This window comes from Salmo salar, chromosome 04 (assembly GCF_965601325.2).
Source record: "Salmo salar chromosome 04, fSalSal1, whole genome shotgun sequence".
Lineage (NCBI taxonomy): Eukaryota > Metazoa > Chordata > Actinopteri > Salmoniformes > Salmonidae > Salmo > Salmo salar.
In genome coordinates, this window is record NC_138294.1 from 51,294,237 (window position 1) to 51,317,180 (window position 22,944).

The window sequence follows — 22,944 nt, forward strand, 5'->3', positions numbered from 1 at the left end:
ATCAATCCCAGAACAACAGCAAAGGACCTTGTGAAGATGCTGGAAGAAACAGGTACAAAGGTATCTATATCCACAGTAAAACGAGTCCTATATAGACATAACCTGAAAGGCCGCTCAGCAAGGAAGAAGCCACTGCTCCAAAACTGCCCCAAAAAAGCCAGACTATGGTTTGCAACTGCACATGGGGGCAAAGATCGTACTTTTTGGAGAAATGTCCTCTGGTCTGATGAAACAATAATAGAACTGTTTGGCCGTAATGACCGCCGTTATTTTTGGAGGAAAAATGGGGAGGCTTGCAAGCCGAAGAACACCATCCCAACCGTGATGCACGGAGGTGGCAGCATCATGTTGTGGGGGTGCTTTGCTGCAAGAGGGACTAAAACACTTCACAAAATTGATGGCATCATGAGGCAGGAAAATGATGTGGATATATTGAAGCAACATCTAAAGACATCAGTCAGGAAGTTAAAGCTTTGTCCCAAATGGGTCTTCTAAATGAACAATGACCCCAAGCATACTTCCAAAGTTTTGGCAAAATGGCTTAAAGTCAAGGTATTGGAGTGGCCATCACAACGCCCCGACCTCAATCCTATAGAACATTTATGGGCAGAACTGAAAAAGCATGTGCGAGCAAGGAGGCCTACAAACCTGACTCAGTTACACCAGCTCTGTCAGGAGGAATTGGCCAAAATTCATCCAACTTACTGTGGAAAGCTTGTGGAAGGCTACCCAAAACGTTTGACCCAAATTAAACAATTTAAAGGAAATGCTGCCAAATACTAATTGAGTGTATGTAAACTTCTGACCCACTGGGAATGTGATGAAAGAATTAAAATCTGAAATAAATCATTCTCTCTACTATTATTCTGACATTTCACATTCTTAAAATAAAGTGGTGATCCTAACTGACCTAAGACAGATAATTTTTACTAGGTTTAAATGGAAGGAATTGTGACATTTACATTTTAGTCATTTAGCAGACGCTCTTATCCAGAGTGATTAGGGCATTCATCTTAAGATAGCTAGGTGCGAGAACCACATATTACACCCCCCACCCCCCTAACACACCCACTCCCACAGTGTACTGTGCTGCAGACGGCATCCTGTCAGTGTCCAGTCCTAGAAACACACAGAGCCTGTGGGCCACTGAGCCATTTCCAGTATGACTGGGCAAGAGATGACATCAGAACCCAGCGATTGACTTATTGTCAAACACAGAACTATTATCTAATTGTAGTAAATCAGGCCTTTAAATACCTTTTTTTCCCCCCAGATTGTGTTAAGTCCTTCAGTTTGTTATAAACATTTATTAAAAGCCATTTGTCATCAAACCATATATTTCTATGTTACAGTATTTTCAGACACAGAAGATGTAGATGCTGTTGTACAGTAGAAGGCACGTTTAAGTGGGTGAGGGAGAGAAGTAGGTTAGGTAAGGTTGGGAGCAGGAGAAGCGTGAGAGTCAGTGAATGCGTAAAGAGACAGAAGAGTAGACGATAATCAATTATAGATGTTGAAGTGGGGTCTGTGGGAGCTCTTTTACTGTAATTGGGAGAACGTAGAGAGAGAGAGAGAGAGAGAGAGAGAGAGAGAGAGAGAGAGGGGGAAGGGGGAGCGGAGGAGAGCGTCCACTGCCACCTACATCTTCAATTTACATTACATGACAAGAGGACGGGATGCTAATGCAACATGATTGTAGTTACCACTTAACTGTTAACCATTCATGGTGACTGGATGGCTGGATGTCTGGCTGACCCGCAGGCGAATGGAAGACGGAGACATTGGTACATCTCTGTGAGAGGAGTGTGTCATATACTGTCCCAATGTTAAAAGTTATGAAGGGAGAGGCACTCACTGTCATAGTCAAGACATGTCACCAGTCACATAGACAGACACCTAAGGAGTAGGATACAAGTTGGGGCGTCAGTGGTTTAAATATCAGTAATTGGATGTGACCTGCTGATTGATGTTACTTATCATGTCGTGTCCATTAATAATCAGTAGCATCCTTACCCCGCTTTGCTCCTCGAGCTTCAGTTGCTTATACGTGATCTGTGTGTCTATTGTATAAACAATTGAAATGACTGTATATACTTTGTTTGCCGCCAGCCACATCCTCTCTGTGAGTGGCTTTTGGTCTGTTGTCTGTGCTTGCCTGCTGTCGCTGCCTGGCTGCTGAAATGAGAGCTTTCTAATAGGTAATGTTCTAGGCTCATGGCCCTGGGGAACGCTGGGTAAACGCTCGCCGTCTCGACTCTGAAGTTTCTCCTGACTGATTGCTGATGACTTTTTTAGGGCACAGACATGCTAAGTTGTTTATTTATTCAAAAATCCCCCAATGCAAATAACCCCCTCCCTGTTCCAGACCCCATTGGGTGTCTGTTGTCTCTTTCGCTCTCCATCTCTGGCTCTTTTTGATAAAGCATCATCAGCAAATGTTGGTAGTACGTGACCCGGGCAACTGTGTTAGTGTATGTGCGCGTGTGCACGTGCACGTGTGTAGGCTATGTGTCATAAGTGTGACAGAAATGGGACAGGCCTCTGACTGCTGTTGAGAAAGTGACACGCCCCTGCAGGCTGTTCTCATCACATAGACTATTCAACAAACTCCAAGCTACTGTTCAGCAGACCTGTGTCAAGAGAGATCATATTATAAAACACCCCATTCTACAGCCAGCAATGCCAGTAGTAGTCCTAGTTGTTGGACTCTGTTACAGCATTGGCCTACATGCAGTATAGACGGGTTGGTTGTTTAGCAGCAAAACCGACGCGTGCACAACTATGGGGCAAAACACACTGGGTTGGCTTAGATTGGTGACAACTATATTTAGTCTCCAATGTTTATTGGAAACATAAATACATTTGCACAATGAGCACTTGTTGTTTCTAAAATACATTGTTACAGTTGTTGGTTAGCTAGCTAGTGAATTTGAGCCTTATTAGCCAGGAATTTATTTGCCATTGTAATCCTTGGGCAAGCCGTGTTTTTTTAAATGTATTTATTTAATACATTTTTGGGATGGAAAGCCGATTTACCTTAAACCACTAAAACCAGATATAAAGTATGTAGAAAAGATAATAGAGTGGATCTATATATTTTTTTTATGCCAGGTCGCAATTGTAAATGAGAACTTGTTCTCAACTTGCCTACCTGGTTAAATAAAGGTGAAATAAAAAATAAATAAAATAATCTTTAAGAACTAACAATCACCAAAATAGAAGCTAGACAGTCAGGCAGAATTAAAAATTCAAACAATGTTTTGTTGTTCTGTTTGAACAAAAGAACACAGCATTATCCATGGCAAAATGCATAGAATTACAGAAAACTAGCTTTAAAACTGCAACATTTTGCATGGCAAAATGTGTAGAATTGCAAGGTATTGGCTTAAAAATGTCTCTACAACGCCAAGATAGGGGCCTCTGAAATGTTCTCTAAAATGTAGCTGCGCTGGCGGCCAGACCCGAATTCATTGCCACGCCCCCTACCATGCTCCCTGCCACGCCCCCTGCCACACCACCTAAGCCCCTTTTTGATCCAGAACAAAACCTGTTATCATAACGTGGCATCAGTCAAAACACCTCAAAACAGGACTTGGTATCAATAATAAGATACAATTACCTGAAACGATTCACCTCTTGTCATTGTTGCTAGTTATCTGGCCATCCAGAATCACAACAACACATGGCCTTCTATCCCATTGAAGCGTGCGCATAGTTATTGTAACATCGTTGGATGTTATCGTGTAAGATTTGCATACCTCTTTTATGACAGAGTACGTTGCGAGACCAAAGCCAGAAATAACAACCAGCTGCTATTTAACACCTACTCTCTTTTTAAATCATTATCACTCATTGTATTGCTCACATGCAGTTTCAAGCCCTTTTCATCTCTGCTTTCTGTGTCTATGGTGTTTAGCAAAGTCGTATTTCTCAAATACTGTAGATAGATTTCTGTCTCATTTCGGTAGGCTTGAATCATGGCAAGGTTTAAATGATTGCCTTCAGCTACATGTACGGGACCAGTTTGTAATATTAGGATGCAGTAACCAGATGCACCACCACCTCAAGCTCCCCTCTCACCTCACATAATGAGGACTTCATGTAATGAGGCCCCTATGGTCATTTATATCCAAATATCTTCACATTGCACCATATTTTTACCAACCGTCATGCTAGAGAATTGAAGCCCATTTCAGAATCTTTCTATTGGGTCAGATTTCTACCTTCTCAGAGGTGTGCAGGGTTGCATCTAAATTCACTTCGCTGACCAAAATGTGTTCTCTCCCAGAGTTGTGTTTTTTCCTTTTGTCCTCACTGTGGTGGAACAAATACAGCGTGAATATGTGGCTCTTACATTGTCACGTTTACATTTTAGTCATTTAGCAGATGCTCTTATCCAGAGCGACAGTTAGTGCGTTCATCTTAAGCTAGCTAGGTGAGGCAACCACCTATCATAGTCATAGTAAGTACATTTCCTCAATAAAGTAGCTATCAGCAAAGTCAGTGCTATTAAGACAAGTGTTTGCGTAAGAATTGCATTATTTTTCTTCCTGAAAGCTTGTTTATTGTATTGCATCCGTATGGAATATCACGCTCAGCGCATTCTGAAGGTGCAATGTTTTAAGTGGGGGTGTCACTATGGGGTGGAAGAAAGGCTTGTCTGAGTGAGTAGAGGAGTGACGTGTGACAGTGACAGAACCCACCCAGCCATATGGCTCTGTAGACCTGGCCAGGCCTCTGTGACTGAGACACCCCTGATCTCGTCTGCCACAGCTTCCTGTGATTGACAGCAGGACCTCGGGGCTCTGGCTCCATCCCACACAATTCCTGTTTGACTAGAATTCTGCTCGAGGCTCTGGCTCTCCTCCAGTTATTATCTTAACTCTGCTACTAGCTGACAGAGTGCAACGTTATTTCTACACTGTATATTACATATATTGTCCGTGAACTCTTGTTTTTTTGTTTGTTGATCATCCAGCTTGGATTATCTACCCACACAGTGGATGAAACACTACATCCAATATATCCACAATGAACCTAGTAAAGAAAACCTGGTTAGAAAGAGTCTAACCCCCTTCTCTCTGTTTCTCCCAGTGTTGCGTGATGACTTCAGACAGAACCCCCAGGACATGGTGGTGGCAGTGGGGGAGCCTGCCACCCTGGAGTGCCAGCCTCCTCGTGGGCACCCTGAGCCCACCACCTTCTGGAGAAAAGACAAGGCCCGTCTGGACCTCAAAGGTGACAGGGTCACTGTGAGTACAGCACTTCTTTCGGGACACGCTCCTCTATGCCGACTCTCATTAGGGATGGCTGAGCTATGCAAAATCACTTAACCACCGTCTCCGTCTGGGGTAGAGTGACGTGGGTATAACCCCGTTTCAATCAGTGGCTAGTAGTCACAACGGTTCTCGTCACTGAAAGCAGTGTACAGCGTGTCTGATTTAGACGTTGTTACGCTGTCTCTGTCTATCTGTCAGGTACGTGGAGGGAAGTTGACCATCTCCAACACCAGGAAGAGTGACGCAGGGATGTATGTGTGTGTGGCCACCAACATGGTGGGGGAGAGAGACAGTGAGACGGCTCAGCTCTCTGTGTTCGGTAAGGACAGACTCACCCCCTGGTGCTTCCTGTAATAGCTGCACTGTCTACATGCTACCTGTTTTACAAGTGCTTGTAGACTCATGTCCTGTGTGTGTGTGTGTGTGTGTGTGTGTGTGTGTGTGTGTGTGTGTGTGTGTGTGTGTGTGTGTGTGTGTGTGTGTGTGTGTGTGTGTGTGTGTGTGTGTGTGTGTGTGTGTGTGTGTGTGTGTGTGTGTGTGTGTGTGTGTGTGGTGTGTGTGTGGTGGTTGTCCAGAGAGACCCACGTTTGTCCGTCGGCCGGTGAACCAGGTGGTCCTGGTAGAGGAGAGTTTGGAGCTCAGGTGTCAGGTACAGGGAGACCCACCTCCCTCATTACGCTGGAGGAAGGACGACGTGGATATACCCCGTGGCAGGTGAGGAGAGAGGGAGTGTGTGTGTGTGTGTGTGTCCGTGTTTTCTATGAGTTCCTGCTGTGGCTGTGGTGGTTGAAACAGGTGTTCATATGGATTGTGAGACAGGACTAATGAGTCCCAGTCTACAGCAGGTAAACTCCTGACATGTTACTACAGCTTGGATCACGATACCTAACATTATTTCTCAAAGCCCACAGTCCTGTTCTTAAACCCAGATGAAATGTCATCTATTGCACTTACTATGCGCGTGCTACCCTGAGGTACAAATTGGATCTATTGTGTTTTCAGGCTGACGTGTCCATGTGTGTGAGGGCATGAGTATTCTGTATATTGCCATTTATGTCTCTTGTGCATGCGTGCGTTCACAATGTATGAATCCACAAATTGAATTTCTTTACTCTCCTTCGTCCTTTCTATCTCTATTTCTGGATGTATATTTTAGTATTTGAGCTCTCAATTTTCTATGCTAAACAGTGAGGGAAAAAAGTATTTCATCCCCTGCTGATTTTGTACGTTTGCCCACTGACAAAGAAATGATCAGTGTATAATTTTAATGTTAGGTTTATTTGAACAGTGAGAGACAGAATAACAACAAAAAAATCCAGAAAAACGTATGTAAAAAATGTTATAAATTGATTTGCATTTTAATGAGGGAAATAAGTATTTGACCCCCTCTCAATCAGAAAGATTTCTGGCTCCCAGGTGTCTTTTATACAGGTAACAAGCTGAGATTAGGAGCACACTCTTAAAGGGAGTGCTCCTAATCTCAGCTTGTTACCTGTATAAAAGACACCTGTCCACAGAAGCAATCAATCAATCAGATTCCAAACTCTCCACCATGGCCAAGACCAAAGAGCTCTCCAAGGATGTCAGGGACAAGATTGTAGACCTACACAAGGCTGGAATGGGCTACAAGACCATCGCCAAGCAGCTTGGTGAGAAGGTGACAACAGTTGGTGCGATTATTCGCAAATGGAAGAAACACAAAAGAACTGTCAATCTCCCTCGGCCTGGGTTCTCCATGCAAGATCTCACCTCGTGGAGTTGCAATGATCATGAGAATGGTGAGGAATCAGCCCAGAACTACACGGGAGGATCTTGTCAATGATCTCAAGGCAGCTGGGACCATAGTCACCAAGAAAACAATTGGTAACACGCTATGCCGTGAAGGACTGAAATCCTGCAGCGCCCGCAAGGTCCCCCTACTCAAGAAAGCACATATATATGCCCGTCTGAAGTTTGCCAATGAACATCTGAATGATTCAGACGACAACTGGGTGAAAGTGTTGTGGTCATATGAGACCAAAATGGAGTTCTTTGGCATCAACTCAACTCGCCGTGTTTGGAGGAGGAGGAATGCTGCCTATGACCCCAAGAACACCATCCCCACGGTCAAACATGGAGGTGGAAACATTATGCTTTTGGGGTGTTTTTCTGCTAAGGGGACAGGACAACTTCACCTCATCAAAGGGACGATGGACGGGGCCATGTACCGTCAAATCTTGGGTGAGAACCTCCTTCCCTCAGCCAGGGCATTGAAAATGGGTCGTGGATGGGTATTCCAGCATGACAATGACCCAAAACACACGGCCAAGGCAACAAAGGAGTGGCTCAAGAAGAAGAAGCACATTAAGGTCCTGGAGTGGCCTAGCCAGTCTCCAGACCTTAATCCCATAGAAAATCTGTGGAGGGAGCTGAAGGTTCGAGTTGCCAAACGTCAGCCTCGAAACCTTAATGACTTGGAGAAGATCTGTGAAGAGGAGTGGGACAAAATCACTCCTGAGATGTGTGCGAACCTGGTGGCCAACTACAAGAAACGTTTGACCTCTGTAATTGTCAACAAGGGTTTTGCCAGCAAGTACTAAGTCATGTTTTGCAGAGTGGTCAAATTAAAATGCAAATCAATTTATAACATTTTTGACATGCGTTTTTCTAGATTTTTTTGTTGTTATTCTGTCTCTCACTGTTCAAATAAACCTACCATTAAAATTATAGACTGATCATTTCTTTGTCAGTGGGCAAACGTACAAAATCAGGAGGGGATCAAATACTTTTTTCCCTCACTGTAGCAGCACTAGCTAGTCTCAGAAATAATAATGATGTGTATATAGCGACACTACACAAGGCCCCAGGTCTAACAATGTCCTCTATTTAGGCTATTACTTTGTATCATACCATGCTGCCAATGGAGTCAATGTTTGTTTAAGTTCACAGCATAAAACTACATTTACCATGACTCTCTGGTCTCTTCGTCACTGTAACGGAAAACGCTGTCTCACAGTTTGTCAATATTTAATCCCATATGACATCTTTGACCATATTGTCATCTGCGTGAGAGGAAATGTGATTTTCCCTCCATGGCATAAGTGTGTATTTCTAAAGGAAGTAGCTGCCCTAAAGTAGTGGTGTGTGATAGTGTTAGTGGTGGTACAGCATCAGCAGCATGTGTCTGAGACAGGATGTGGCTGTGGGGAGTGCTCTCTCAGACAGGGGTAGAGTAGAGTCTGTCTGTCTGTCTGCTCACTCCTTACTCCCTTCTTCCCCATGACTCCAGAAACATGCCCTACTTCCAGACCAGCCTTCCTCCCTTCTCTCTTTCTTTCTCTCAGTCTCTCTCTTACTCTCCCTCCCTCCCTCTCTTTCCCCATCCCTCCATCCCTCCCAGACCGGCCCTCCAAGGAGGTGTGTATGTGGGTCAGAGACGTGACGTGACTGGAGTCTTCACAAGGTTCAGTCAGACAGACCAACTGTCCGAACGGACAGAAAAGCTTGAGTGATATTTTCCCCCTCACTTTTCTCAACTTCTCCTGGGTCTGTGACCCCTCCCGCCATGTCCCCCGTCATTATGTTTCACTGCTCTGCTCGTCTCACATGTCCAGATGGTATCGAAGACTAGACAGGTTTACAGGCTGCTGGTCTGTCTGCTTCAGAGACCAGAGGAGGCCCCTTAGAGGGGTGAGTCCAGCTCCATAATGCTCCATGCTCTGTAGCCATGTCAAACCCTCTGCCCCTGAGTGATGGACTGTTAGCCCTGCTCTGTTAGGACTGCTGTTTCTCTCACTGCTGAGACTAGCTGGCTGCTGTGATGCGTAGTGTATCTTTATGAATTAGTCCTTACTGCCAAGTCTTTCTCATCCGTAGCAGTGTCTGTCTGTCTGTCTGTCTGTCTGTCTGTCTGTCTGTCTGTCTGTCTGTCTGTCTGTCTGTCTGTCTGTCGGTGTGGATTTATGCGAGTGCACCAGATACAGTATGTCAGATACAGTATAGTCTCTCTCTCTCTCCATCTTTCGCTTTCTCACACACACAAACTCACGCACGCACCCCACACTGGGTGCCCTTCTTCATAAATATTGAAATAGAGGAACAGTCAAGGTTCCAGCTGAAAGCACCTTTCATTTTGCCATGCCTTTCATCCCTGAATAATTGCCCCCCCTTCTCCTCCTCCTATGTAGCAGAACAGTCTCTCTGCTGCAGGGAGTCTTAAGTACCTCAGGAAGCCTCGCTTTATTCTTCAAACAGCCTATGTCCACAACCTATTATTTTATGTAAGCTTTACTCTGAAATGTCCCAGAATGGGTTACTTACTGTAGTAAGCATACAGTAAATTGTTTTGTCTAATTGTTATTTATACAGAACTTTGCCCCTTTTTCCAGTCGTTTCAAAGCAGCCGTTTATCAAAACAGTCGTGGCATGCAAGCCGGCAGAGGTGTGAGACTGATTACGGCAAGCTAGACTTCACTCGAATGTGAACCCTCCTCTCCCCCTCTCCTTCCCCAGGTATGACATCCGATATGAGAAGGAGGATTTCCTCCTGAGAATCAAGAAGGCGTTGGCTGGGGACCAGGGGACCTTCACCTGCGTGGCCGAGAACCGTGTGGGCAAAGTGGAGGCCTCGGCTACCCTCACCGTCAGGGGTGAGTGCAGGCAACTATAGGAGACAGCCAGACACCTGTCACTAATCCTGTTCCTGGAGCTGTGGTAACAGTCTCAGCAGGGTGGGCCCAGGCCATTCCTCTCCCCCACCCCACCATGTGAGTGTTATTGCCTGCTGTGAGCCCAGAGCTGGGCTCAGTCCTGCTCTCTCCCCAACAAGAACAGTCTCACTTCACGATTCAACATTTTTCCTATAACATAAAAAACTTCACGGTAAGTTTAGGCATTAATTCCGACTGGTTAAGGTAAGGGTACATGTAAGGGATAAGGTTTGGGATAAGGTAAGGGTCAAGGTTTGGCATCAGATTGAACCTGCGATCCTCGGAGCCGAAACATGCAGTTTAAGCCCTTTGTTTATCCCCATCCACAAGGTCCGAGCAAACCCCAAGCCTACGAGATTAACACATGCTCACGTTGCCCCTAGTGGACAGTACTGAAGGCATTTCCCGACGTCCTGGGGACCTGGACAAACGTTGAATACTAAAGTCTATCTGGTGTGAACTTGCTGCTCTCCCAGGGCCCAGGCTGGATGAATGCACCAGGACTTCCAGCCTCCACTCAGATATGAGCAACTTAACCAGAACCAATTGTGTTACCCACCCTGTATCTCACTATCCATTCCACCTCGCCTGCACATCACCACGCCTCACTGTGTCCTCTGTCAACTGGGGTGTTAATAGGAGAATTGGTGGCGTGAGAAAGTGTTTTCAGGGTATTTGAGGAGAAGAGGGTGAGGGATCCAGCTTTCTGTCTTTTGCTTTCACATCAGCACGTTGTCAAGTGACAATTCTGTGGTGTTCCCACATCTGTGAATACGCCTAAGTGTACAAGGCTATTGTGTTAAACTATACACCCCTCCATGATGATACCCAGGTTTTATTTCCTTTACCTGAGCCCCATTCTCCTGCTCCTTACCTGCTGGAGTTTTGTACCCAACATCACCTCATTCATTTCTGATTTCCATGTTTTTTCTTTCCCTCTCCTCTCCTCTCTTCTCCATCTTGTGTTTTGTCTTCACCCACCCATACCATTGTTCTGTCACCAGCTCGTCCTGTTGGTAAGTATGAGCTGATCCCATTGTGCATGCATTGCTTTCTTTTTCTCTGTCACACACACATATACGCACTAGCTAAAGCTCAATAAATATTCCTACACTTACAGTACCAGTCAAAAGTTTGGACACACCTACTCACACAAGGGTTTTTCTTTATTTTGACTATTTTCTACATTGTAGAATAATAGTGTGTCAGGAATCAAGGTAAGACCCAAGTGCAGACTGTGTGAAGTAACAATGTTTATTGTAACCACAGGGGCAGGCAAACAAGAAGGTCAAGGCAGGCAGGGGTCGATAATCCAGAGGTGGATCAAAGGTACAGGACGGCAGGCAGGCTCAGGGGCAGGGACAGGCAGAGTTCAGTAATCCAGAGGTGGATCAAAGGTAGAGGACGGCAGGCAGGCAGGCTCAGGGACAGGCAGAGTGGTCAGGCGGGCGGGTACAGGGTCAGGACAGGCAAGGGTCAAAAACCAGGAGGGCGAGAAAAAGAGAGGCAGGGAAAAGACAGGAGCTGACAGGACAAACGCTAAGCTTGACAAACAAGACGAACTGGCACAGGCAGACAGAAAACACAGGTATACATACCCAGAGGATAAGTGGGGAAGATGGGCGACACCTGGAGGGGGTGGAGACAAGCACAAGGACAGGTGAAATGGATCAGGCCGTGACATAGTGAAGACATCAAAACTATGAAATAACACATGTGGAATCATGTAGTAACCAAAAAAACTGTTAAACAAATCAAAATATAATTATGCAATAAGGCCCGAGGGGGTGAAGTATATGGCCAATATATCACGACGCAAAGCGGAGTGCCTGGATACAGCCCTTAGCTGTGATATAAGCTCAGCAAAAAAAAGAAACGTCCCTTTTTCAGGACCCTGTCTTTCAAAGATAATTGGTAAAAATCCAAATAACGTCACAGATCTTCATTGTAAAGGGTTTAAACACTGTTTCCCATGCTTGTTCAATGAACCATAAACAATTAATGAACATGCACCTGTGGAATGGTCATTAAGACACTAACAGCTTACAGACGGTAGGCAATTAAGGTCACAGTTATGAATACTTAGGACACTAAAGAGGCCTTTCTACTGACTCTGAAAAACACCAAAATAAAGATGTCCAGGGTCCCTGCTCATCTGTGTGAACGTGCCTTAGGCATGCACCAAGAAGGCATGAGGACTGCAGATGTGGCCAGGGCATTAAATTGCAATGTCCGTACTGTGAAAATCCAATGACAGCGCTACAGGGAGACAGGACGGACAGCTGATCGTCCTCTCAGTGGCAGACCACGTGTAACAACACCTGCACAGGATCGGTACATCTGAATATCACACCTGTAGGACAGGTACAGAATGGCAACAACAACTGCCGGAGTTACACCAGGAACGCACAATCCCTCCATCAGTGCTCAAAATGTCCGCAATAGGTTGAGAGAGGCTGGACTGAGGGCTTGTAGGCCTGTTGTAAGGCATGTCCTCACCAGACATCACTGGCAACAACATCGCCTATGGACACAAACCCACCGTTGCTGGACCAGACAGGACTGGCAAAAAGTGCTCTTTACTGACGAGTGGCAGTTTTGTCTCACCAGGAGTGATGGTCGGATTCGCGTTTATCGACGAAGGAATGAGCTTTACACCAAGGCCGGTACTCTGGAGCGGGATCGATTTGGAGGTGGAGGGTCCGTCATGGTCTGGGGCGGTGTGTCACAGCATCATCGGACTAAGCTTGTTGTCATTGCAGACAATCTCAACACTGTGCGTTACAGGGAATACATCCTCCTCCCTCATGTGGTACCCTTCCTGCAGGCCTATCCTGACATGACCCTCCAGCATGACAATGCCACCAGCCATACTGCTTGTTCTGTGCGTGATTTCCTGCAAGACAGGAATGTCCGTGTTCTGCCATGGCCAGCGAAGAGCCCCGGATCTCAATCCCATTGAGCATGTTTGAGCACGTCTGGGACCTGTTAGATCGGAGGGTGAGGGCTAGGGCCATTCTCCCCAGAAATGTCCGGGAACTTGCAGGTGCCTTGGGGTAACATCTCACAGCAAGAACTGGCAAATCTGGTGCAGTCCATGAGGAGGAGATGCACTGCAGTACATATTGCAGCTGGTGGCCACACCAGATACTGACTGTTACTTTAGAATTTAACCCCACCTTTGTTCACAGACACATTATTCAATTTCTGTTAGTCACATGTCTGTGGAACTTCTTCAGTTTATGTCTCAGTTGTTGAATCTTGTTATGTTCATACAAATATTTACAGATGTTAAGTTTGCTGAAAATAAACGCAGTTCTTTTTTTGACTGAGTTTATTGGCCATAAACTACAAACCCCCGAGGTGCCTTATTGCTATTATAAACTGTATTACCAACGTAATTAGAGCAGTAATAATAAATGTTTTGTTATTCCGGTTGTATACGGTCTGATATAGCACGGGTGTCAGCCAATCAGCATTCAGCGTATAATTTAGATTTTAGATTCTTCAAAGTAGCCACCCTTTGCCTTGATGACATCTTTGCACACTCTTGGCATTCTCTCAACCAGGTTCATGAGGAATGCTTTTCCAACAGTCTTGAAGGAGTTTCCACATATGCTGAGCACTTGTTGGCTGCTTTTCCTTCATTTTGCGGTCCAACTCATCCAAAACCATCTCAATTGGGTTGATGTCGGGTGATTGTGGAGGCCAGGTTATCTGATGCACCACTCCATCAATCTCCTTCTTGGTCAAATAGCCCTTACACAGCCTGGAGCTGTGTTTTGAGTCATTGTCCTGTTGAAAAACAAAGTATAGTCCCACTAAGCGCAAACCAGATGGGATGGTGTATCACTGCAGAATGCTGTGGTAGCCATGCTGGTTAAATGGGCCTTGAATTCTAAATCACTGACAGTGTCACCAGCAAAGCACCCCCACACCATCACACCTCCTCCATGCTTCACGGTGGGAACCACACATGCGAAAATCATCTGTTGACATACTCTGCGTCTCACAAAGACATGGCAGTTGGAACCAAAAATCTAAAAATTTGGACTCATCAGACCTAAGGACAGATTTCCACCGGTCCAATGTCCATTACTCGTGTTTCTTGGTCCAAGCAAGTCTCTTCTTATTTTTGGTGTCCTTTAGTAGTGGTTTCTTGGCAGCAATTCAACCATGAAGGCCTGATTCACGCAGTCTCCTCTAAACAGTTGATGTTGAGATGTGTCTGTTATTTGAACTCTGTGTAGCATTTATTTGGACTGCAGTCTGAGGCTGGTAACTCTAATGAACTTATCCTCTGCAGCAGAGGTAACTCTGGGTCTTCCTTTCCTGTGGTGGTCCTCATGAGAGACAGTTTCATCATAGCGCTTTATGGTTTTTGCGACTTTACTTGAAGCAACTTTCAAAGTTCTTGAAATGTTCCAGATTGACTGACCTTCATGTCTTAAAGTAATGATGGACTGTCATTTCGCTTTGCTTATTTGAGCTGTTCTTGAGATAATTTGAACTTTGTCTTTTACCAAATAGGGCTATCTTCTGTATACCACCCCTACCTTGTCACAACACAATTGATTGACTCAAATGCATTAAGAAGGAAATAAATTCCACAAATTAACTTTTAATAAGGCACACCTGTTAATTGAAATGCATTCCAGGTGACTACCTCATGAAGCTGGTTGAGAGAATGCCAAGAGTGTGCAAAGCTGTCATCAAGGCATAGGGTGGCTACTTTGAAGAATCTCAAATCTAAAACATATTGTGGTGTGTCCAAACTTTTGACTGGTACTGTACATACACACCCATTAACACCAGCACACATTCACACCTGATTATTCAACATACTAATACATGCACATGTACCTTCTTAGTTTGAACCACCCAACCCAGCCCTTCATTTAGTTGTGTGTTGTTAAGTTAGTTGTAACCCCTCTGTTTCTCCAACTTGCTGGTCAAGATATAGTAGTTGATATGCAGTAGTTCTGATGTAGAGACTACAAGGAGAGAATGTGTGTAAAAGCACCCGTGTTCATGAGTTGGTCTCATTCATTCAGGTTGTGGCCAGCAGGATGAATGGTCTGTGTGGTCTGGTACCTGTAGTAATGTTTCTTCAGAGAGACTACTAGACAATCACGTGTTGCATGTTCCCTGTAGCCTGTAGCCTGTAGCTTGTGGCCTGTAGCCTGTAGCTGAAACCTGTAGCTTCCCTTGATTAGTTTGTGCACATGATCAGAACTGTCTCTAAATGTCTTCCTGCTGTGCTGTGGTGACAGTGGTTTCACTTCTCTGACCTTTGGTCTTCAGAGGCTCCCCAGTTTGTGGTGCGACCCCGGGACCAGATCGTGGCTCAGGGGCACACAGCCACCTTCCCCTGTGAGACCAAGGGCAACCCCCAACCCACTGTGTTCTGGCAACGAGAGGGTAGCCAGGTAAGAAACACCTGTTTGAATAACGTGTGTTGAATGTCTGCATACTTGACTGTGCCTGCGTGTGTTAGCTCTTGCCTATGTGTGTTGGCCTCTTCCTACGCACATAAACAAAAACAACCTTCTCCTAATTGTCTTAATTGAGACATGAAGGTCTGGTCCTGATTGGACTGTGGCTAGAGCCGTGGGACCAGAGGGGGGCGGTCAGGACTCCCGTCCCCGTGACAGTCACATAATGAAGTGGCCATCAATCATCGGTCCACTCCGCATGCTCTGACCAGCCATTTCTTTCACAAGAAACAGCATTAATTTGCTACATTAGCGTCATTAGGCATAATGGGATTAGGCTAATGTCCTTGCCTTCCCCTCCGTTTGTCTGCTCTCAGGACGCGGAATGGGGAAAAATCTAATTTAAGCGATAGAGAGATCGAGATCTCAAGGCTATGAGTGGGCGGCAGTGAGGACTCACTCAATGTCAAGACTCCTACTGCAGGGCTTCATCACGGGCAGGGCTGACCGCCTCTCACCCACAGTGTAAATGACTAACCACCTTGAGCAGATAGAGGACCCTGACCCCTCGGCCCCCACACTTACTACTGAATTACACACACATTTCTAGGATAAGTGAGTGAATAGGAGCGCTAGTCAGTAATGAACACTGAGAATGGACATGGAGGAAAACAGAACAAGGCTCCAGATGATTGGTTTGACTTGTTGGTGCTTTTTAGTCAATGCAGTGTGCTCTCGCATTGTACATGTGTGGAGTGTGGGACTATACTGTTATATAGCATTATATTGCCAAGGATGACACTCACTGCAATTAAAACTCCCTGTTTAATTCCTGTCACTCTAAATGTCTCTCCTCTTCTTTCACATCTCTTATATAACTAACTGAATGTATTAACCATTTAGCACAGTACAGTTAACATGTACTATTCACTCTCGCTATTAACTGCAACATGTCAATTGAATCTCGCCATGTTTCCTGCTGGTTTTCTTTTGGGCACAGGACAAAACACCATGCTAATGAGTCTCTCCTGTCTTTCCAGGATTTGCTGTTCCCCAGCCAGCCAGCCCAGGGAGACAGCCGTGTGTCAGTGTCAGTGAGTGGAGAGCTGACCATCTCCTCCGTACAGCGCTCTGATGCAGGCTACTACACCTGCCAGGCCCTCACTGTGGCCGGCAGCATCCTGGCCAAGGCTCAGCTGGAGGTGGCAGACGGTGAGAGCATATAGCTCAGTTGGTAGAGCATGGTGTTTGCAACGCCAGGGTTGTGGGTTCGATTCCCACGGGGGGCCAGCACTGAAATGAAATGTATGCATTCACTACTGTAAGTCGCTCTGGATAAGAGCGTCTGCTAAATGACTAAAATGTAAATGTAATACACCGCGGACACACAAAGACACTGCAGACACTGTGCACCTGCAGATGCATATCCTAACCAACAGACAACTACAGAACCTTTGCCAACACAATTGTGCACCTTGCCTGAGAACAATGCACAGCTAAATGCAAGCACACAAACACTGTAACGAACACGATGGGAGACAGAGAGCTGGTTTCAAGCGCAGGGCGCAGAGGGTGTTTATTGGTAAAAGAACACAGGAGGAGGCAGGTAGCTGGGTCCAGGGGCAGGCAGAAGATCAGACACAGTCCAAGAAGGAAATAGTACATGCGGGTATAAGGCTATTAACGTTGCCCGGGAGATCAGGCAATAGGTTGAAACAGGAAATCCGATAGGCTAAAGTACAGGCAGGGAGTAGGCAAAAGACATCGTTAGTGAGGCAGGCCAAACCTATCATACACTGGAGGATTACACTCCGAATAAAAGTGTCACAAAACAAACAATACCTCACAATGATAGGGTGCAAAGAACTGAACTAAATAGTGTGTGATAATGACATACAGGTGTGTGAACAGGCGATCAGAATTCAGGTGATTGGGATCTGGAGAGTGAGCTGCGTTCAGGGGATCTATGTGTTTGAGAGTGTGATTTGGAAGCAGAAGTTACACACACACTTGCTTGAAAACATTGACTGAAAGGCTGGCCATAAAATGCGTCAGAGGCTGTCTGTTTAATGCTTGGCACTTATCTTGGCTGAGATGTGATGTGCCGAATGCTGCAGGAGCTAATCGGTCAAATGCCTTCATCCACTTCATTAGCGTCTCACTGTGGGAAGTTGAACCATAGAGAGGCCATGAAAATCCTGAAAAGAGTGAAACTGTTCAGATGAAAACTCTCTCCCTGATGGAGAGTTACATTTACACTTCTCTCCTCCTCTCGAGGAGCATCATTATCTTAAGTGCTGAGGTATTGCCAGTTGGGAGCTGTTTGCCCTCCTCTCTCTCTGTCTCTGTCTCTCACTCTCTCTGTTTCTCTCTCTCTCTCTCTGTCTCTTTTCTTTCTCTTCTCTCTTTTCTCTCTCTTTCAATTAAGATTGTCCCGTTGGGTTGCAAAACCCGGCTTTGAAACAGGTTATGTCGTTTCGTCGACAGGTGTTTATGTTTTTGGACTCAACGGCGCAAACTTTGGAGTTATCGTTTAAAGTCAAGTATGACAACAGACTATGGCTTATGCTAGTACGGGTAGTCAAAAGTGTTTTGAGTGTGGGGGTGTTGGCCATAAGCGACATGCTTGCCCGAAAAGGGAGAAGGCAGAGGGAGGGGCGCTGGCGGTCCTCGTAACGTCTGAGCCCACTGATGTAGGGAAAGGTGGGCTGAGAATGGTAGAGCATTCACAAGCGCCTGTTGCTGAGGAACAAGTTGTCCGTGTTGAGGGTACTGAGTTGCAGCTTGTGCCAGAGGGGAACATAGTGTCTGATGTGCAGCAGAAAAATATTGTTGTAGGAGGTAAGGATGGATCTGGGGAGCCATTTCCCCAGACTGGTGAAGAAAATTGTTATTTACAATGACGGCCTAGGAACAGTGGGTTAACTGACTTGTTCAGGGGCAGAATAAAAGATGTATACCTTGTCAGCTCAGGGATTCGATCTAGCAACCTTTCGGTTACTGGCCCAATGCTCTAACCACTAGGCTACCTGCCACTCCAGTTGAGTGTGAAGAAGCGTTTCCGCTTGAGGAATGTTGTTACTGCTGTCACGGGAGCAAAAGGTATTGGGAAAAGGTTAAGAGAAAATTAAAACAATGATGACTATCATGCCTCATATGGTGTTTTTTTTCTCTTTGTCTGGTTTCTCTGTGGTTTCTTCTGCTTTTCCTTTGTTAAATGGAGGTAAACTCAGCAACAACAAAAAACATCCCTTTTTCAGGACACTGTCTTTCAAAGATAATTCGTTAAAATCCAAATAACTTTGCAGATTTTCACTGTAAAGGGTTTAAACACTGTTTCCCATGCGTGTTCGATGAACCATAAACAATTAATGAACATGCACCTGTGGAACGGTTGTTGAAATTAAGGTCACAGTTATGAAAACTTAGGACACTAAAGAGGCCTTTCTACTGACTCTGAAAAACACCAAAAGAAAGATGCCCGTGGTCCCTGATCATCTGCGTGAATGTGCCTGAGGCATGCTACAAGAAGGCATGAGGACTGCAGATGTGGCCAGGGCAATAAATTGCAATGTTCGTACTGTGAGACGCCTAAGACAGCGCTACAGGGAGACAGGACGGACAGCTGATCGTCCTCGCAGTGGCAGACCACGTATAACAACACCTGCACAGGATCGGTACATCCAAACATCACACCTGCGGGACAGGTACAGAATGGCAACAGCAACTGCCCGAGTTACACCAGGAACACACAATCCCTCCATCAGTGCTCAGACTGTCCGCAATAGGCTGAGAGAGTCTGGACTGAGGGCTTGTAGGCCTGTTGTAAGGCAGGTCCTCACCAGACATCACCGGCAACAACGTCACCTATCGGCACAAACCCACCGTCGATGGACCAGACAGGACTGGCAAAGAGTGCTCTTCACTGACGAGTCGCGGTTTTGTCTCACCAGGGGTGATGGTCGGATTCGCGTTTATCGTCGAAGGAATGAGCGTTACACCGAGGCCTGTACTCTGGAGCGGGATCGATTTGGAGGTGGAGGGTCCATCATGGTCTGGGGCGGTGTGTCACAGCATCATCGGACTAAGCTTGTTGTCATTGCAGGCAATCTCAACGCTGTGCGTTACAGGGAATACATCCTCCTCCCTCATGTGGTACCCTTCCTGCAGGCTCATCCTGACATGACCCTCCAGCATGACAATGCCACCAGCCATACTGCTTGTTCTGTGCGTGATTTCCTGAATGACAGAAATGTCAGTGTTTTGCCATGGCCAGCGAAGAGCCCAGATCTCAATCCCATTGAGCACGTCTGGGACCTGTTAGATCGGAGGGTGAGGGCTAGGGCCATTCCCCCCAGAAATGTCTGGGAACTTGCATGTGCCTTGGTGGAAGAGTGGGGTAACATCTCACAGCAAGAACTGGCAAATCTGGTGCAGTCCATGAGGAGGAGATGCACGGCAGTACTAATGCAGCTGGTGGCCACACCAGATACTGACTGTTACTTTTGATTTTGATCCCCCCCTTTGTTCAGGGACACATTATTCCATTTATGTTAGTCACATGTCTGTGGAACTTGTTCAGTTTATGTCTCAGTTGTTGAATCTTGTTATGTTCATACAAATATTTACACATGTTAAGTTTGCTAAAAATAAATGCAGTTGACAGTGAGAAGACGTTTTCTTTTTTTGCTGAGTTTACCAAGGGTAGGTTCTCTCAATATTTATGTGGAAATGGCCAGGAATAAGAGGGCTTGGGTATTAGAAGTAATAAAACAGAAAAGGCTTAATGTAGTTTTTCTACAGGAGACATAGTGATGAGGCTAACGAGGTTGACTGAGGTATGTGGTGGGAGGGGCAGCGTATACTAATTTTAGTGTTGGGGTGGCAATTTTGTTTTCTTCAGCCTTATGGGTGACTGTGATATCTACAACAGAGATTGTCAATGGTTGGGTTTTATTGGTTAAGGCAGATATTATGTTATTTTTTGAAACGTTTGTTATGTTTATGCTCCTAATGAGGGTACAGGGCGTATTGCTGTATTTGATGAAATAAAGGAAACCTTAAGACAGTGTGACCAAGAGGGGTGGATGTTTTAAGGGGGGACTGGAACTGTACAGTGGATTTTACTGTTGATCGCGCTGCTGAAGAACCTCACCTGCGGTCAGCTATTTGCCTGTCTGGTTTATTAACTGAGTTTGAGCTTTCTGATGTGTGGAGAGTAAGGAATGCAAACGTTAGGCAGTACACATGGCTAAAAGTTAATGAAGGTGGTGTCAGTGCAGCAAGGTTAGACAGGTTGTATGTATCTGAGCATTACTGTAGTAGGGTTGGAAGGTGTGATATTACTCCTGTGGGGTTTTCAGATTACCATATTGTGACTTGTCCTGTTCAGGAAGGTCATCACCTTATTGGTATTTTAATGTTAAGATGTTACATGATGTCATGTTTTGTGAAAAGTTTTAGTTGTTTTGGGAAAAATGGAAGGTTATAAAAATTGAATTTTGAGTCTTTGAGACGATGGTGGAAGGTTGGGAAGGCCCAAATACATGTGTTTTCTCAACAGTGCCTCGTATTGAAGTTAAAGAGACTGAACAGGACTTCAAATCTATTGAATTGAAGTTGCTCACTCAGAATGACCCCGGACTAGTCATGAACTTACAGGACAAGAGACATGAACTGAGGTCGTTTTTACACGAAAGAATGAGTGAAAGGTGCCTTGATTAGGTCTTGCTTTGCTACCCTCAAGGATATGGATTCTCCTAGCGTTTTTTTTTACCTAGGGAAGTCGACATTGCAACACAAACAGATGGTCTGCCTTCATCTCCCTGATGGTAAGGTGACCACAGATGACGGTGAGATGCGCTAAACATGCCGTGGATTTCTACTCTGCCCTCTATAAGGCGGAGGATTGTGATTCTCTGTGTGCTGAACAGTTGTTACATGGACTTCCTCATTTGGGCCCTGAGCAGAGAGCTACTTTGGACTTTGACATTACTCTGCAGGAGCTGTCCAATGCAGTTATGCAGCGCTCATCAGGCCGAGCCCTTGGCATTGATGGTTTACCATCTGAGTTCTATAATCACTTTTGGGGGTTTATTGGGGGGGATTTTTATGAAGTGGTGTGTGAATCTTTTCATGAGGGTTCTCTTCCTGTATCCTGTCAACGTGCTGCGCTTTCATTGTTGCCAAAAAAGGGGGATTTGGCTCTTTTTTTAAAAACTGGCAACCTGTTGCATTGCTGTGTGTAGAATTTAAAATTATATCTAAGTGTCTCTCAAACAGGTTGAAAGAGTATCTGGGGCTATTGGTCAATAAGGACCAGTCTTACTGTGTACCTGACCACTCTATTGTTGATAACTTGTTTCTAATAAGAGATGTTTTAGACATTTGTAAACTGACTAATGTAAATGTGGGTTTTCTTTCTTTGGATCAGGAGAAGGCTTTGGGTTTGGGGATGTTTTTTTGTCTTGGATGAGTTTACTGTATGCTGGGGCCTCATGTATGGTGAAGGTGGGGATGGTTTGAGTTGCCCCATCCCCGTCCAAAGGGGTATCAGGCAGGGATGCCCAATTTCAGGACAGTTATTTTGTCTGGCAATTGAACCAATGCTTTGTTTTTTAAGAGCGAGGCTTACTGGTTTCTCTGTGCAAGGGGTAAGGAAGGGTACCACAATAGCACTGTCTGTGTAAGCAGATGAAGTGACAGTTTTTATTACAGGGGGTGAGGATGTTAAGGTTCTCAAACACTTTAAAGGTGTATGACGGGGCCTCCTCACCTAGAGTCAATTGGGAAAAGAGTGAATCGCTGTGGGCAGGTCAGCTTCAGATGGGGTCCGCTCCACGGTTACCAGGGGGGATTCAGTGGGACAGAGATGGTATGAAAACTTTGTTTTTTTTTCTAGGCTCCCATGTCTTTCAAAAAAACAACTGGGAGGGTGTAGTGGAGAAAGTGTGTGCCAGATTGTCTAGGTGGAAATGGGTGCTACCCCGGCTGTCTTATAGGGGAAGGTTGCTGGTAGCCAATCATCTAGCTGCCTCTACCCTGTGGCACAGACTAATGATGTTAGAGCAACCGGGGTGTCTGATACAAGAGCTTCAGAGGACCCTTGTCAATTTCTTCTGGTCTGGACAACATTGGATTAAAGCTGTTGCCCTGTACCTGCCACTGCACGAGGGTGGGCAAGGCCTGGTGGACATTTCTTCCAGGATCATGTCTGGCCTGACTCCATTCTATGAGTCTGTTATGCAGGCTTGGAGAGTTTTTGTCATGTCCTGTAAGGCCGGCACGCCACCAGGGATGTGGCTTTTTGAAGAGCCTCTTTTTTACAACACTGCCATCCAGTCCCGTGCTATGGATTCAGCCAGCCTACATGCCTGTTAGGTGTGGGGTGTACTAAGCTGGGTCATCTGATGCGGAGCAGGAGCATATCGTTGGAGGAGCTGGGAGAAAGAGCGGGGATCCGATCATCTCTCCTACTTAGGAAGCAATTCCTTGCCAGTACTTCATCGGCAGTATGTGACTGACACTTCCAATTTTGATTGG

At 45.6% G+C, this 22,944-nt stretch overlaps 1 protein-coding gene across 4 annotated transcripts in view; it reads left to right on the forward strand.

Annotated features, from left to right (window-relative positions):
- Positions 1-22,944, forward strand: part of LOC106603263 (roundabout homolog 2) — a 171,928-nt gene that overhangs the window by 118,528 nt on the left and 30,456 nt on the right. For all 4 annotated transcript variants that reach the window (XM_014196666.3, XM_014196669.3, XM_082974525.1 and 1 more), the window contains exons 3-8: positions 5,095-5,252; positions 5,478-5,598; positions 5,855-5,993; positions 9,771-9,907; positions 15,272-15,396; positions 16,443-16,614. In XM_014196666.3, the coding sequence (XP_014052141.1) occupies positions 5,095-5,252; positions 5,478-5,598; positions 5,855-5,993; positions 9,771-9,907; positions 15,272-15,396; positions 16,443-16,614 (852 nt within the window). The remainder of the gene's footprint in view (positions 1-5,094; positions 5,253-5,477; positions 5,599-5,854; positions 5,994-9,770; positions 9,908-15,271; positions 15,397-16,442; positions 16,615-22,944) is intronic.